This window comes from Mchenga conophoros, linkage group LG23 (genome assembly GCF_057382185.1).
Source record: "Mchenga conophoros isolate Kocher_MC1m ecotype Shallow Benthic linkage group LG23, M_conophoros_male_GT1.1, whole genome shotgun sequence".
Classification (NCBI taxonomy): Eukaryota; Metazoa; Chordata; class Actinopteri; order Cichliformes; family Cichlidae; genus Mchenga; species Mchenga conophoros.
In genome coordinates, this window is record NC_140547.1 from 4823210 (window position 1) to 4841712 (window position 18503).

General features: G+C 41.9%; 1 protein-coding gene across 1 annotated transcript in view; it reads right to left on the reverse strand.

Annotated features, from left to right (window-relative positions):
• Nucleotides 1-18503, reverse strand: part of agbl4 (AGBL carboxypeptidase 4) — a 351287-nt gene that overhangs the window by 143387 nt on the left and 189397 nt on the right. Inside the window, exon 5 of the mRNA XM_085264070.1 lies at nucleotides 10782-10998. Within this exon, the coding sequence (XP_085120196.1) occupies nucleotides 10782-10998 (217 nt within the window). The remainder of the gene's footprint in view (nucleotides 1-10781; nucleotides 10999-18503) is intronic.

Below are 18503 nucleotides of genomic sequence, written 5' to 3' on the forward strand. Positions count from 1 at the left end.
CTGGAGTTGTATTTAGACGTGCAAGAAGCGAGTGCTGGAGAGCAGTCATGTAGAAAGAGAATGCTGTTACTGGAGTTATTAACAGGCTCCTGTGTTTCCCCCCTCTCAGCTGAGCTATTCAGAGCATAGCGTTCCTCATCTGCCACAAACACATGCCGACAGACAGACGCAGCAGACGGACACACCGTGCAGCCCCTCGCACTGTGCAGTAATATGTTTTTTGCCCATTTACAACAAATTAAGTTTCCCTCAAAGTGAATTTCAAGCTTGGCTGCCTTTGGAGGGCGAGCAACTCTCTTTTCATTAATTTTCATTCTTTCCCTCCAACAAATGATCTACTGTACAGCCCGCTCGGCGTTACTCTCCTCTCCCTGTCTTTTTTTGTTCTCTTGTTTTCTCCCCTCTTTACCTTCCTTTTCCTGCTTGCTGGTGAATTTGGGCAATGGAAAGCAATTACACTGTCAGAAAGGTGTATTCTGATTTATTAAAAGCCTTGAATGCTATCTGTTTTGTTCCTCTTTGTGTCCCCTCTGGGGAACTGAGTCCTGACACCCAAATGAGACAGAGTGAGCGCTCGCTGCTCAACGCTCCATCCTGAGAGTCATCTAGAAAGCGACGGAGTAAATATCCATTGGCAGAGGAGGACAGATAGATGGCTGTAACGCAGCTGAGAGGATGGGAATAGATTTGCCTGTGAAGACCAAGAAATGGGAGACGTGAAAAGACAAAGAGAAGGAGAAGGAGAGAGACTACTACAATGAATCACTTTAAAAATTTGTCATCTTTCATTTCACAAACCGCATTCTCCTTTTCAGTGCACCGCACACCAGTAGACATCACCTCTCATTAGCTTAATTCCTATTTATGCAAAAGCAAAGGAGGCTAGAGAAAGAGGGTGAGAGAACAGAGAAAGAGAGACGGAGGCCTAAGCCATTAAGGTGTGAATAAGTTCCAATTTCCAAAATAAATATTATCTCTGTCTGGTAACCCGAAATCTGTGTGCTTTTGTGCCAGCTTTATAATAAGGATCAACAAGGGGTCAGCATTGCGTGAACATCACACATCCAACTCGCAAAGGTTCACCTGTGACACTTTAATCTATTTATCCCTCCTGTTTTTCCGACACACAGTGCTGCTGGACTGTGTTAAACTGTAAAGTTAAACACACCGCAGACACAGACGCCCTCGCTTTCACAGCAGGCTACACATTAACAGCCGTGCATCGTGCGCTCCCCCCATCCTCCCCATGGTCCTCGGCACCTCTCCCTCATTACTGCGTTCTTGATCACCAGAGAGATGGAAGAGATGCAAGGGTGGAGATGCGTAATAAAGCATCTAGTATCCTGGGGGAACCATTGGTTGAAGATATGAGGCCATACAGCACTATAACATAAGGACATAGATCATAAACCTGCTTATCTTCTGCTCCCTCTGGATCGGCCTCCTTAGACAAGCATCCGAGGCTAAAGGACAGCCAGGGCTTAAGCTTTTTTCTCAGATTCTTGCGCCAGCCTACATGATATTCAGAAGCGTCTCATATATTAAGGGTCACTCGCTAATGAAGCAAAATAGAAAAGCAGAATAAAAACAAGAGCCGTTGCCAAGAAACCCACAACGATACGACGACGACCTTTCCATCTTTGAGGAATTTCCCTACAGTTGTGATGCCGGGCCACTGTAGGCAGTGATTAACATATTATTAGACGATAAAGAGTCTAGCTCTTTCATCCAGATATCTAATAGCTGCTGCCAGAAGAAAACGGAAAACTTCCCGAGGCCAACGGAGAACAATTTATGACAAATGCAAAAACAAGGAAAGGAAATGGCAAAGAGGTAACGCGAGGACCTGTAAAGTTAACGGCAGGGAAAGAAAAAAGAAAAACAAAAGAAAGACTTCATCAGAACTTAGTGGAGGGAGAAAAAAGTATAGGGAAAATTAAATTTCCACCCGCTGATAGAAGTGTACGCCTCGTCCTTTGCGTTTGCATTTTCCTCTTTAAAATACATTTTTCTCCTGTTTGATGTTAAGGCCACAGCTAATGCATTCATGAACAGTCTGCCACTAAAGGGAAAAAAGTCTGTTATCTTGTGCTGTTTACCTCTCAGCTCGGGGAAAAGCAGTTTACTTACTCAAGTGGCGCCAGCTTGCTTGGCTGGTGAAGTGCTCGTGTCTGTTTTGAATATATGCTAACCACAAATGTATTTTTGGGGGGAAATATAGCTAATATTTCCGATTGCCTCTCGACCCATCTGTCTGACTTGTAGGTACTGTAACGAGAAGGGAAAAATAACGACAGCGTGATGAATGCGGCAGAATGTGTCGCTCGCATACTAATATATGGTCAAATCTATTTGTGTCGTGATGGCTTTCAAAACAAAGACAGCCTGGACTTTAACCACTGAAACTGCATCACCTCACCTCACCACATCATGCTGATGAAGTCCTGATTGGCTATTCAGGGGCTGGCCTTTGAACGAGACAGTCACTTGTTTGAGGGCTCTCTTCATTACAACCCAATCACAGAGCCATTCACAGAATAGCTCCAGTGTCAAGAACTCAGATATCAGAGCCTGCTTTCACAGAAAGTTGGCATGAATTAGTTACTGTAATTAAAACTGGCACTCTGTCACAATGGTGCTGTTCTATTAGTTGATGACAATGTATGATGTGTGGAAAAAGCCTCGCTGGAAAAATATGAACGCCAATCACTATGTTCAGTAGTGAAGACACAAGTGCAGCTCCTGCTGTGTCTGATGGCTCAGTTATTACTCATAATATATCTTTATTATTGTTTTCTAATACAGATTCTGCAGGTTTAAAACAGGAAGTCGAGATCACTTGTGAAATACACAACGTAATTATGAAATGTCCATGTAATAGGAGCTCTTATCAGCACAGTGGCAGTCTATGATGCCAAGCCCGTGGTTTGCTTCCTGTGTTTCCATCAGTTTGCCTAACCCGGCTCCTCCGGTGTGGCTGCTGACCTTCTCTTCTCTCCACGGCTGGAGTGGCTATTGATTGGATCTTGGCACACGGTGTACAAACACAGAGATAAGGAGAGAGAGAGGGAGGCAGCCAGGCAGATATAGCTGCACTGCCCACTCCACTCCACTCCTCATGCTCCAGATGCAGGGGGATGAGAAAAAAAAAGAAGAAAAAAGCTCTGTGAGACTCCACTCCCACCGAGCAGACACCCAGACATGGTACCTGAACACTGATAGCAGACAGGATTAGGTCTAAAATTCAATCACAACAGTCTAAGTAATGTTAAGTCACTGCAGCTGACAGTGACCACAGCTTTTCATCAACACAGCACAGGTGATCAATCATAATCTCGCTTTGATTTGTGAGATTTAAAAAAGAAAAATGGAACTGAGTGGATGTGACATCTCTGGACTGTGATTCTCAGATCAATAGTTTCACTTGATGTGTGTATGTGAGCTGAATCACAGTGTAACAGTGAGCAAGGACAGGCCTGGTAAGTCGCACAGAGGCTTTATGTTGGTCAGCGGCCTCTTCTCCCCCTCCCACCCCGAGGTTGCTCTTTTACACTTTCTTCCCATCTGGTCTACAGGCGGAGGCTGTGCTGTGTCAGAGGTGACTAACAGTGTCATAGCTCTGCCCTCCCAATACAAGAAAAACCTGAAAACGCTGCCTCTGCAACTCCTGGGCAGACACCGCTTACTGATGAGATAAGAAGAAAAACACCCAAGGTGGGCAAATAAGGTGCCATCAATTCAGCATGGCTGGGGGACACCTGAAGACTGTAAAAAAATGAGGAGATGGTAGGCATCTTTTCAAAGAGGCTTTTTAGTAGAAGGTCAATAGCATGTTGTCTCTTCCTCTGTGTCTCCGTGGACATAGATGCCTCAGGGGGAGAAAGAGAGAGAGTTTTACTCACATGCTGTCAGGACAGTCGACAAAAGGAAAAGCTCAGACAGACAAGAACCAGAGGAGCAGATGCAGGGCCGTGAGCCCGACAGAGAAGAAATGGGAAGAATCCAAAACCCTCTCCTCTAGGGAGTAAAATAAATTCTTCTGGTATTTGTCTTTGTGTGTGTGTTTTTATGGATGTCTGTGTAGAGGCTTTAAAGGGCATGAGTGTTGAATGAATGCTGGGAAATTCACTTTGAGCAAATAATCAATGAATCAGTTCATACACACAGACCTACATGCTTGATATATACCGCTCTCAAACAATTAGAATCTCATCAAAAAGTTAATTATACATGAAGTGGAATATTGCACTTGTGGCTTTAGTTTTGATGCTTTGGGGACTCAAAATGACTTACAATACAGAAACGTTGTTAGTTTGCGTACTGAATTTGTCTGGGACGTTTGCGATAAATTACTGAGTGAATGCAGTGCACTGTAGCAGGCTTGTCATACAGGTAAGACGTTTTGATAGCATTCGTTAGCTTGCCTCTATTATTGGGTCGGTTGTCTCTCGGCTCCCTCTCGACCGGTGGTTCAGGTCAGGCGAATTGGCGGAAGGAACATTGTCAGCAAACTATTTGGTCCAAGTTTTGGCATTGTGGGCAGGCACTAAGTCCTGCTGGAAAAAGAAATGAGCATCTCCATAAAGCTTTGGATTTGGAATTGATAAAATAGAGAGGATCAGCCGCTGCCAACAGCAGCAAATGACATGGCACTCTGAATCATCACAGGCTGTGGAAACGTCACACTGGACTTCAAACACGCTGGCTTCTGTGCCTCTCCACTCTTCCTCCAGACTCTAGGACTTTCGAATGAAATGCAAATTTTACTTTTAACTAGAAGGCTGAGCATCAGCCCGGTGCTTTTTCTCCTTAGTCCAGGTAAGATACCTCTGACATTGTCTCCTGTTCGGGAATGTCTTGAAATTCAAAATTATTCCCTTTCCTGAAGACGTCTGTGCGCAGTGGACCTACACCACGCTCAGACCAATCCTTATGAGGCTTCTTAGCCTGACTTTTCTTGACAATCCTGTCTTCAAGCTTGCTTGTGGACAAATTTCCCTTCCAGATAACTTTACACCAATGTATATATACAACTGATATTAAATAACCTAAAAGAAATGTTTTAACAAAAATACAAAATATGCTTGGAAATAGCAGTTTGATATTTTGGGAACATAGTGATAGACTTTCCTGCTGAGAGATGAAAAGATTAAGACCAATGTGATATCTGTACATTAAATATTCAATTCAGTTCGATTTACGTAGCGCCAAATCACATCAAGGTGTGCGTGTTGTTAATACAGTATGCTGCATAAAGCCTTTGCTTAGCCTAGCTGCTTTACATGGATTTAAGTATAACACTATTTCTTGTCTAGCAGTAATTTTCTGGAGTCTCAATTGTTTGCTTGGTCTCAATAAACAATTATGAACCATAAGATTGTTGCTTTTACACTTTGGTGTTAAACAAATTTAGCAAAGATCCAATTGTGAGCTTTCATTTGCTTGTAAAGGATTTTATGTCCTCCCATTGTCAGCTTTTAAGCAAAGCTAAGCTAACCAAGTTCTGGCCTTTAGAGAGACATTTTTACAAGCACTGCAGCCCCAAAACTCGGGCTTTGTGGGGATCATCTGAGAACATAAATGTCCAATGTGGCTGGACATTAAATGGTCTGTAACCAGCCAGCTTCCTACTACTGTGTGACTGGAGATAACAGAGACATCCTTTGTTATTCACACACAGGGTCTCTAATCAGAGATTTGCAAAAGTTTTTTCTTTGCAGTGCTTGCAGCTGTTTCAAGAGGTGAGGACAAAAATATCCATGATGCAATGCATCGGTGGACATCAAACAGATTTCTACTGCTGTGAGCAACATGTGAGAAAGGACATCTCTTGTAAGAGATTATATGAGAAGAGAAGAGTCAGAGGACAGAAATCATGCTAAATCTATAATAAAGTAGCCAAAATAAAAGCTTGAACGTGTTGTGTATTTGTTGCTCAGGGTTTTTTTTTTTTAGTACAGTTTGAAGTCAGTGTTATTTTCTGATAGCTTCCAGCTGGTGAGGTGATACAATACTTTAATCTATGCGTGAGGAAATGAAAGCATATATGATGATTTGGTGTCTCAGAAGCTGAAAAATGAACACATTTATCAGTATTTCTTAGATGGAAAAAAACAAGATTGAACGGCTTTGCTAATATGTAAGATACGGTAGGAAGGAAGAACAAACAAGAGATTCTGACAAACATGCTTGCAAAAAAACCAAAACAAAGCTGTATTATATTTTATTACAATGTAGCTAAATACATGTAGTAAATATCTACCGTTTAAAGTCGATTAGGGAGACTTTAAGGGATTTTCCAGACTCCAATGTTAAGATAATAACTGTTCGCGTTCTCTTTTGCTTTTAATGATGATAAAAAGAAACAAGATGATAGGATTGTTTTTTTATCATGTCAGGTGATGTGCAGTAAAGAAATTTCTCGCGGGAGGTGTAGGGAGTTTCTATTCACTATTATATGCAGTAAGGAAAGTTAGGTGAATCCCAGTATTACTGTAAGGTCTTAATTAGCAGGCGAAAAACTAGGTGAAAGTGAAAATAATTCAGAACTGAGTATCTCAAAGTTATATTCACATCCTCCAAGCTTGCCCTTTTCATTCATCCCACATCTCTCTGTCAGTCTCTGTCCCTCTATTTCAATCTCTCGCTTTCTCTCTTAATTAAATAGTCTTTTCCAGTGCACCTCAACTGGAATACATTCTGTCTGGTTCAATGTAATTTACACATTAAATTCAAATCACTCTGCTTTAGTGAAACCTGATTTGGGTTAAAAAAAGAAAAGAAAAGAAGAACAACCTGTCTTATAAATCAGTAAACACTTAATAATGAAAAGAGCTGGAGGTAAAAAAAAAAAAAAAAAAAAAAAAAAAGAAGGAAAAGAAAGAAGACAACTACAATTTTTCTGCTTTTTTGGTACAGTATCTGACGCTCCCAGTGCCGGCTGGATGGCAGAGATTTTATTCAGAGGAATACATTACATAAAACAAATTAGTCGGCAAGATAGAAGAATGCCAGTGCAAATGGCCCTGGCTCTTATTTCCATCCTTATGAGATAACTGTACCCATTAGAAGGTTAAAGCTATTGTGGTGTCCCTGTCGTTTCCATAGACTCTGCCTTGGAAATTACAGCAATCCGTCTTTAAACTTTGATGCAGCCAGAAAGCTCTCCTCATCCCTTCTCATCCCTTTCTCCCTGACCTGTATGTGTGGAGTAGCATATGTGTCTGTGAGAGACAAGGGCAGGTAATGGCAGGAGAAAAAAGGGTATGAGAGGGCGGGGCTAGGCTGTCTGCCACCCAGGACCGGAGAACATAAATTATAAATATGGTCATAAAACGTCTCAATGACTATGAATACTAATACTGATCCTGTGAGCCAAATCTACCAAGCCTGCCCTCTTTCTGTTCCCTGCAGTTTTGCTCGCAGAACAACTCGCTTAAAAATGAAGCGAAAACAGTGAAGCGCACAGGCTGAATTGTAACTTCATTTTAAAAATCCTGCTGCTATTCAAATTAGCCACACCGGATGTAAGGAGCTCTCTGATTGGTTGGACAGACACAGGTTGTCTGCCTGGATTTTGCTAGCTCATAGCTTCGGCCTGCTAAGAAGCGTGTGTGCTTGTACAAAGGCCGTTCAGCCTCGGGATTTACACTCGGCTCGACACGGATATGTGAAGAATGAAGGGACCCTGCAGCGCAACCTCTGACTGAGTGCCTGTTTACGCAGTCTGACCACCTGTTGAAGATAACGTGCTAACATGGCTAACGCTAGCATCACCGCACGTAGCCCCGTTATTTTAAGGTCATCTTAGCTTATGAACAATTTACGTCGCCGCTGTACGAGCTAGCTACGTGTGTTGTAAGCTGCTGTGCTCTTCACAAATAAAGCTGGAAGCAGCTCAGACTATTAGAACCAGCACTGAGGCCTGTTACATTTATACAGTGTTAGAGCAATGGCTGCAGCCTACAGCCTTTAAACTAGCGATTAAAATGCTGACAGTAAACTCGTCAGTCCAGATGTTACCACATTACTTTGTGATACTTAGAGTTAAATCAACTGAGACAGGCTGATTAAAATAACAGCTGTCAGTTCTCTCATTCATTATATCAAGACTGGAGATCACACTACTGATTTCAGTTCATTTAATATGTGAGTGCACAGATTCATTCTCAACTGGACATAAATGATGATCAAAGGTTGTATATATGATGAATTCATCAAATCCCAGCCTCTAACACAGTTTGCTGAATCTTAGCTTTGAATGTCCAGTATATTCTAATCAATGCAATTTAAGCATTCACTGAACCTACAGTATCTACACCTACGCCCTAACCACCACAGTCTAATCCTTCGGCTATGATTCACTAGACTGCCACTGACTGCCTGTCTCTTCTCATTATAGTGACTGTGTACCTCCACCCAAGCCGCTGCCCCTTTTTCCATTCCCAGGATCCGTCTATGAAATCTTGCACCTAGTCATAGCATTCAGTCAGAGTTTCATGTTCATAGTTTGGCCTCATAGTTCTCAGTTCATAGCTTCCACAGTTCATAGCATTCATAGTTTCCTGCTCTGTAATTTAACAATAATAATAATAATAATAATGGATTTATATAGCGCTTTTCAAGGCACCCAAAGCGCTTTACAATACCACTATTCATTCACTCTCGCATTCACACGCTGGTGGAGGCAAGCTACGGTTGTAGCCACAGCTGCCCTGGGGCAGACTGACAGAGGCGAGGCTACCATATCGCGCCGTTGGCCCCTCTGGCCAACACCAGTAGGCAGTAGGGTAAATTGTCTTGCCCAAGGACACAACAACCAGGACAGAGAGCCCGGGGATCGAACCGGCGACCTTCCGGTTACAGATGCGCTTCCCAACCCCCTAACTAGGCACTGTAAATAAAGCACTGTGTTCACGCCCGTTTTGCCTCCCTCTGTGTCTGCATTTGAGTCCACACCCACAGCCTGGCCCTCTCAGCCGTAACAGTGGCCTCACATTAGAAGAAGATTTCATGGTTGAATCAGTGACTCCAAGGTCTCCAGGTTCTGTGGCAGCACAACAACCCATCCACCACCGTGTGACACTTGGTGTGAGGTGTTTTGTGTTTGGTTTTCATCCAACACAGCCAGGTATTTCCACTTTTGTTTACTTGCCTGTCCAAAATTTGTGGTGTTTCTTTTAGAGAGAAAAGGTTTTCTCCGGGCTGCTACTTACCCTCTAAATTCATACGGAAACAGTAAGTTTTTCAAAGGACTGCATAGAAAAATGTTCTTATTTACATGACTACATGTTTACCTTCCATGTCACTTGATGTTTGCATCACTTTAGGCACCTAAAGTACTTCTTAATAGTGGAAAGACTCCAGTTTGGGGGAAAAATTTTTTTTTCCAAACAATGAAAAACGTCCTTATATTTAGACATGGCAGCAATGGGCTATAAACATGGGTCTCCATTTAGAGCTGCAATCACAAGGTGTTGTGTGATGATTCGAGCGTACCGCCTTGTGATAACCTGACCCAGAGCCGCTGCAAACCGACCAAAGAGATACTGACTACGCAGAGTGAAGCATCTACGTAACAATGCAAGAAAACACAGACATACGAGGAGGGTTATGTGACATGGGAAAGAAATGCAAAGATCACAGCAGCAAACTGCAGGGACTCCGTGTTAACACAATGTTAACTGTGCGTCTATTTAATTGTGTTTTATTTAGAAAAAGTTTTGTGTTGTGTAAACAGCACTAGTATAAATATAGGATAAGTAGAACAGCTGCTTTGCTAACTTGTATTATGTAATGACAGGCTAATTAGCTAAATGTTGACGTTGATGCTAGTCAGCCATATGCAGTTATAAATGCTTGATTAAACCGTGCCAGTCTGTTAAAAGAAACCCACTAGATTTATGTCATCTATTTTAGAATCATCACGACTCAATCATTAATCATATCCTGAAACGACGGCCCAAAAGTGTCTCACTATTTCCCACTATTGCTGACAGTCGTACATCAAAGCAGCAAGTTTCTCTTTGACATCAGTGTAAGCTTTTACACCGAATAACCTCACCAAGTCAACGCTGGAATTACACAGAAGGATCTTACCACAAATGTTACCATAATCAGAATATGAAACACCCAGTTTCACACTGTTATTATCATTGTAGGTCAAGAGATCTTTAGTTTATAGAGATATGACTGCTGCTTTTTTTTTTTTTTTTTTTACCATACTATCAGCTGTTTCATGCCATGGTTTCTAATTTTCAAAGTCCTTTCTGCATTTCATGGTCAGGTGCTCCTTATAAATACCTGTACTTTCATAGTAACCCCTTGCAGCAAGCTTTCCCTGACAAATGTTGGAGGACAGAAGAAAAAGTCGTAATCTCTCAAGCATTTCTAATGAGTTTTTCTCCTACAATTATTTGATAAGAGCAGACAAGACTTGAGGCAGCATCTATGATACACTAGCTGCTACTGCTGAGGTGAGAGCTCTGCTGATTACACACACAGCCATTTACACACACACACCCAGAGGCTTACAGTCTGTCATCTCAGAGTGCAACAATCCTAATAATAACACAAGAGGCTGAAGTTATGACCGGCAGGCACACCCGAGTTACCAATCTGGACCTCTTTAATCTGAACACACATAAAAAAGATGCCTTATAACCCTTCCATCTCTAATTTTCACCACTACTCGACTTCTCTGCTCAAGCCATAACCACAAGCACCCCTCACACACTTTGTCCTCCAGCTGCTCACGGCACTTTCCAGCTCCTAACTCTTACCACACTGAGTCCCAGTTGTTCCCTCTGCAGGTAAGGCAGGTTCCTGCGCTCCAAGCTGGCCAGGTAATGCTGCAGTCTCGAGTAGGTGTAGGGGTAGCAGTAGGCAAACTGATACACGTCGTCCTCTCGGTCAAAGCAAAAAGCAAAAGACATGACATAGTTGCGTCGGTGGTCAGGGCAGCGGTAGTAGTACACATTTTTGGCAGGAAGCCTTTGCCTGCAACGACAAAAGATAAACCCAATACAGAGAAATCAGAAAGGTCATTTACAGTGCTGATTTCCTATTTTTTGAATGTTTGTCACACTTAAATGTTTCAGATCAGATAGATAACACATGTAAACAAAAACTGCCGTTTCTAAAAGAAGGTGTGTTTTATTAATAAGTGGAAAAAAAACCAAACCTACATGAGAAAGGGTATTGCCTCCCTAAACCGAATCACTGAGGGTCTACCCTTAACAGCAACAGCTGCGATCAAGCATTTGCGATAACTGGCAATCAGTCTTTTATGGCATTGTGGAGGAATTTTGTCCCACTCATCTTTGCAGAATTGTTGTAATTCAGCCACATCAGAGGGTTTTCGAGCATTTACAGCATTTTTAAGGTCATGCCACAGCATGTCAATCAGATTTAGGTCAGGACTTTGACTAGGCCACACTTTCTTAAGCCATTCAGAGGTGGACTTGCAGGTGTGTTTTAGATCATTGACCTGCTACAGAACCCAAGTGCGCCTCAGCTTGAGATCACGAAGCGATGGGCGAACATCTCCTTCGGAATGTTTTGGTAGACGGGAGAATTCATGGTTCCATTTACCACAGCAAGTCTTCCATGTCCCAAGGCAGCACAACAGTCCCAGACCATCAAACTACCACCACCATATTTTACAGTGCAGTTCTTTAATGTTGTTCTGGGCTCTTTTGTGAACTCTTGGGGGAGTCGTCGACGTGTTCCTGGAGTAATTTTGGTCGGCCCGCCACTCCTGGGAAGGTTCACCACTGCTCCAAGTTTTCTCCGCAGGTGGAAAATGGCTTTTATTTCTTGATTTAACAGGTCTGCCAGTAATCCAGTGCCAGTGTGTTCAGAGAAACTTTTTTTTAAAGGTGGTTAATCATAGTTAATTCATGACTTAACACAGGACGAAGTAGATCTGGATAACTTTTCTTTATTAATTAATGAAATCATAATTTAAAAAAATGAATTTTGTATTTAGTCAGGTTATCTTTGACTAATATTAAAACTTGTTGGACAATTTCAACCGCAAGCAAAAATATGAGGAGCACTGAGACCAAAGCACTTTTCCAAGAAAACAGAGACATGTATAGTAATGGATACAGAGCACTTAGAAATCATAATGCAGAAATTGCATCAATGTGCCATCGTGTCTTCTTCCAGAGAAATAGAGTTCAGCTGGTAAGGAGGAACACAACTGAAGGAATGAGGAGGATATCAGCTGGTAATTATCTGCTTGGAAATGCATTACTTTTCTGTTTTGTTTATGGCAAACTCTAGAATTTTATAATATACAGTAATGTGCAAAAGTCATATCTTTATATTTTTCTAGGAAAATAAGAAATAGGTGCAGCAATTTATTGAAACATACATGCGTGCATATAGGACAGAAACAGAGTCTAACGAGAACTGTAAACAACAGGAGGCCAATCCATGTATGAGACCGTTCAGTGTGTTTTTCTATCCAGGTATGCTTTAACTGCACTGCCAGTGTCTTTGGAGTAGTTGTGCTGAAAAATGAAGCCGTTGCCAATCAGACTCTTTCCAGATGTCATTGCACGGTGGATCAAAATCTGACGGTACTTTTCTTGATTTCTTTTTCTATTTGCTGGGTTTCTTTCCTATTTCTGTGACTTTCAGACCCTTTTTATCTCCTGTGGATGTTTTTTTAGGCCTGCCACGTTGTCTTTTGTTCCCCACGTGTCAATTTTCCTCAAATATTTAAGAACACACAGCAGATATGAAGACACGGGAGTGGCAAGACTTTTGCATGATACTGTATAATTGAAGCTACAAAATTAAGAGCCAACAGTGAAAAAATACAAAGAGAACTGGTTGTGGTAATTAGTTAACACAGCGATTTAATGCAAAATTACATACATAACAAAATGTAACAAAACTCATAGACTTGGTATTCAATAAAAAGCCACCAGCAATATAATGCAAATAAATACAAAGACTGATGAATTATAAACTAACTGGATACATTCGACTATGTCTCTCTTTCAGACTTGCTTTAAATCTGCATTCCTGACATAGCATTTTAAAAGAGGCAAATATAAGCAGATTCTGCATCAACCAGTGCAGGCAAACAAAAAAATGATTTGTGGTAAAATCAGCAGATAAAGATATTTCACTCAAAACAATAATCAGCCTGAGTGACACTTTTATAGCATGAGTATAAAATGAAGGGTAATCATCACCGACGCTCCTGCTAAATTAAGAAAAAATGACATATGCCAAAAACAAGACAGCTTAATTTTGATGTCGGGTCAGTTGAGAATTTCTACAGATGATGTCTGTGACTTTCAAATGTGGCCAACTCATGTTCCAACTCTGTAATTAAAATGACATTCTGTGACCACAAAGGACTAAGACCTTATTGTAATATATCTTTTTTTTTTCAATGGTTTTTGGGTTTTTATATTTTATGTCTGTAGTTATGATTTGAGCTTGTGAGAAGCTAGAAGAGTAAAATGGCATTAGAAACATGTAAGCATCTCGTTTGGGCGTCGCGTGTGATACTAAGTGCTGTTGTTTGTGTGTTGTGCTTGTGCACTGTGTATGTTGGGCTTAGAGCTAAATAAAGCTGACTGATCCTGGCACCTTAAGGATGATCGATGGGGTCCGGGACAGCACTGCTGCAGTCCACAAAACTTCTCTGCCTACTCAACATGTTTTCCTTTACTGCTCTTCATCTGTCTGTCTTTGTCTTCCTCTCTTTCTTTTGTTTAGTATTCACTATTAAGACTTGGTGAGGAGAATTTAGCATGCAAGTTTCCCTCTTCTTCTCTTCTCTTTCATTTTTTCCATCTTTGTACCAGTCTCACATGTCTTGTCCTGTCACTCACTGACTCTGCCTTGACAGTTTCTGTAAAGACGACCAAGCATGGGGAACAACGGTGCTGCCGTAGGAGCTTTGGCAGAGGCTCTGAGAGTGGAGGATAAAAAGAAGAAAAATATGAGGGCGATGAGTGATTGGTGGGTTTGGGGTAGTGGGAGCAGGGAGAAAGGTGGAATAAGGAGATAAGGAGAAGATGAGAGAGCAGGGTGATGGCAGATCTGAGACTGATACGGCGATATACAGGAAGGGGTGGCGGCTAACAGCGGAGCGGCTGTGAGATGGCAGGGCTGGCTAGTGAGCTAGCGAGTCTGGCAACAGATCAGATGGAGATGCTATCAGGGCTGCGATAGGAACAGGACCTGATAATCAACAAACAGGACAGACTGCTCTGTGCTGACTCTAACAGAAAAGACTTTTCTTTCTGACTCAGGCCTGAAAAGTGAGGGCAGGAAGGACAAACAAGAAATGCATATGTTTGTGCAAACCCCTAATATACCCGGTTCGGCAAAGTTCCTACACAGAAAGCTACAGTGAACACACATACATGCAACCACTTGAAGATGTCCCTGCAGGTACCTACTGAAACAAAACCAGCTAAATCACTCAGCCTCTTTCAGGCAGAAGGGAGTGAAAGGCAAGGCTGATTATTCCTTTAGAGGAGGCGAAAGGAAAATGTCTCTGCATGCAGCGTCCTCAGCAGAATACAAATGCAGCTAGTGGCTAGCTACACCACACCCACTCTGCCTACTGGAGCAGGCTCACAGGGTCATGTTACAGCCTTTAAAGCTGGACAAAGGAAAATGGTAAATCTTGAAAAAACATGGAGAAAAATATACTATTTTACTCCACCACCACCCCCCAAAGGAACCTGATTCATGCGTGGTAACATGGGCTCGAAGTAATGGCTGGCAAGGACAAACTAGACACACTGACAGACACATGCACACTCGTACAACCCCCTAGTGCCCACACTAGTGCATTAAAGTAGTGCCAGCCCTCCAAGGTGCAGGTTAATTAAAATAAGATGACACCTCACCTCTCCACATATTTCCCCATTTGGCTCTGCCCATTCATGCAATCCCACTTCTTTCTGTTTCTCCTTCGCTCTCTCTCTACTGGGCAGCGCGTGACCTTGCCGGAGACTGGAAAAGTCCTGGCTATTGATTTTAATTACTGCTGCTTGTCCCATCACAGCATTATAGTTATAGGCCAGAGAAAATGGCTATGTGACTTGTTATGGAAAAAGACTGCCTGGAAAGCCTGGATTACTGGCTAAGGACGGAGCTACACCTCCTTTAGATACCACAGTCACACACAAATGTGAAAATGCACAAAATCTTGGGCACATGCACACCGCTGCTCACAGCAGTCCCTTTGGTTTTTTTATCTGAAAGGTGACTGCTCCTGCTCGGCAGCTGGCAATTTGTTTTATCTAAATGGTACCTCCATGTGCCTCTCCCCTGCCCATCTCTTGACGTGGTACAGTTCCCAAACAGAATTATCACTGCACGGAATGAGGGGGGGAAAAATTGAGAAGCTCCCTGCGCACAATAAGGCTCTCACACATAGTTTTACAATTCAGTGATTACAGAGACACAGAAACTCAAACACAAACAAGAATATGCAAAGAGTCACACGGCGAGAAAAACACCACAAACTCGAACTGCGCGCGAGCTACATCAAGGTCATTCCTTTCGGAGCGAGCTGTGGGACAAGTTAACTTCCAGGGTGTCTCATCACAGCCTCACGGAATAAAGAGGGACGCGCAGCAAAGGGGAATAGAGAGACTGAAACATTAGACAAAGGCAGAAAGTGGATGACAAACAGAGAAAGAGACAAAGTCAGAGAGAAAGGGACAAAAAAGAAAGAGGCAGGAGGAGAATACAAAGGGAGAGGATTTATAGAGCTAGCAGGCAGCCTTTAGCGAGGTGTCACTTTGCTTGCCAGGGCTTTTCTACTTCTGAACCATTGGTAGCTACAAACTCCTGCTCTGATTTTGATGGCGCCGGCGTCTCTCTGAAGTTTTGAGATGAAGGCTTATAAATTGGTAGCTTTCATACGGGCGACATCTTGTCTATATTTTCAAATCAATCAAGCGTAGAGGACACGCCAATCACTGCTGCTCTGAGCACTCTCACAAAGGCAAAAAAACATACAGGACAAAACACACAAGGCCCGGGCACACAAGCACACACTCTCATCCACTCCCTTTTATTTTCTCCATCACTGTTGTCACTTTCAGCTTGTCAAACGTTTATCCTGTCAACTGTTAGGAAGGTTAAATGTCTTCCAATATGCCCGTGCAGCTGTCAAGCTCCACGGATCCCCACCAGCTTATTTAAAGCAAATAGTTAGTCCGTTTGGCAAATATCTCACACCGAATGATATATTTCTTTATTCCCTCTGTGTTACTGCGCCAATAATTGAAGAGGCAATATTTCTTGGCACTCTAAAATGATGCCAGATGTTAGATAGGCTCATTGTTTTTAAAGCAAGGCTCCGTGTTTTCGTTTTGCATACCGAGTCAAGCAGAAAACAGCCTCCGAATCGTCTCAGGAGTGTCGCCCATGTAGGTGTGCGTTTTCATGTGTGAGGAAGTGAGTGTGCACGTGTTTGCAAACATGATGGCATATATATATTCCTTGAGCATCCATCTATCTTTTTTGGATGCAAATCAAGTTGCAACAAAGCTTTCTGGAGACACTGTTACTAGGCAACCTGGGCTTGCTTTGTAATTTGGTCGGCCTGCTGGATATTGTATGTGGCGGTACTGTATATTTATTTGACTGCAGCTTCGCGAGAATGTGTTTTTAGATTGGGACTAACTTCGACAGCCAGTGAGGAGTGAAAATCAGATGTAGAGAAGGGAGTCATCAATTGTGATTTGGTGTCTTAAGTGCGGCAGCGCTGAGGAGAGACCTGGTGTAACATTTGCTTCCACTGATTTCAGAGGTTAATTTTCTGCTGCAGTGTCCTTGTGTGTGTGTGGGCATAAAATAGAGAAGATGCACATTACAGTCTGCGCTGATGAGGTGAAATAACTCGGGATTAGTGCTACTGGTAGAGTACTCTGGCTAGCAGCAATAAGGTTTTGCAGGAAGCAATAACACTCGTGAATTATAGACTTTCCAGTAACGAGAGAGCTGAGCCGTGCTCACCTGTGGAGACAACGGGCTGTTAGCAGCTATCTCAGGTCAGAAACAGTCCCCTGATGAGAATGCAATATAAAAAAATACGACACTTTCACCCGATGGCTGCATCCAAACACCTCAGAGGTGAACATCAGATGGCTTTTTTACACGCTTCTTGTTAGGGGCACTGTAAAAATCTCTCTAGTCACCAATATTAGCACCGATATTTACGTATTACCACTGTATTTAATTGGATGACCCGTCACAGGATTGGCAGCTTTTTAAACCTAGCTGAATTTTAAGGTGAGTTAGCCGAATCCCGAGTTCAGATTATGCAGCAGACATTAAATGTGAAGTTATTTCCATGAAACACTGAAAGCAGTCATAAATCTCGAAGCCTCATCTAAATAAAACACCTTTGCCGTTTATAGGAATCCTGTTTATTCTGCTGATATGCTAAATGCACAGGGAGGGGTCGTGTCTAAGTATGTTTTTATCTGTGCATGTCTGTTTGAGTGTCTCTCACTTTGAGTGTGTTAAAATTCATTTCATCCAGCAATTCATCTTTTTTTCACATCACGATCTTCCCCATGCTGTCTTCCAAACCTCAGTCGACTTTACTTTCCAGATGAAACAAAAAAAGAAGACTTCAACTGTGAGACTGTGATTTTATTCTTAAATACTTGATCTTTTTTCTTTTAAATGATCAATTCTTTACCTTGAGCCTTTACCTAAAACTTATAGTCTGTTCCACTCTAAATTTAAAAAAATGTGAGAGATGCACAGCACTCATGCATGGGATACTTATCACCTGTGAGTCGGCACAAAGAGATGAAAGTGTTGGAGGATTTGCAGTAGCTGCTGTAACTGATGTACCCTGAAATAGTGGCGATGAGGAAAATATGTGGTGTATAAATACATATTATTTTCATTTCATTTCATCCTTTTTTTTTCCTTTATTTGAAATTTCATCATTCAGTCTCGAGTACTTTTTTTTATTCATTAGTGTGAGAAAGCTACGTTAGTACAGTCAAATCAAATCAAATCAATTTTTTTCAAGGTTTGATTAAACTAATATATAGTATGACTTAATATACTGTGCAACTTAACTAATGAGCACTGTAACAGTGCCTGGATGGACCAGCAGAGGGCCACACTGTTGAGTGAGAGATGAAATCTTCAGAAATAGGAAGAGCTGTCCATTTCTCAAGGTTAATACAAAGCAAAATTGCACCGCACACTACCCACTTTGCTGTGCTAAAACAGATCTAAGAAGAAAAGACAGCTGCTTTGAAGGTTGTGCAGGTTAGTTGAGGAAAAACTGAGGAAGAAATACTTAAAAGTAATTCAAGGAATACAGGAAATATAATATGTGCAGAGGTCTGTGCAAGTGTCTTGAGGCACCCCTCGTATTTTAAATTTTATTGCAATTTTCTCAGTTTTGTCTAAGGTTCATCTAAAAATGTCTAAGCTTTTCTTAGACATTGGCTGCTTTTTCACTCATTTTAAGTCTGTGTATC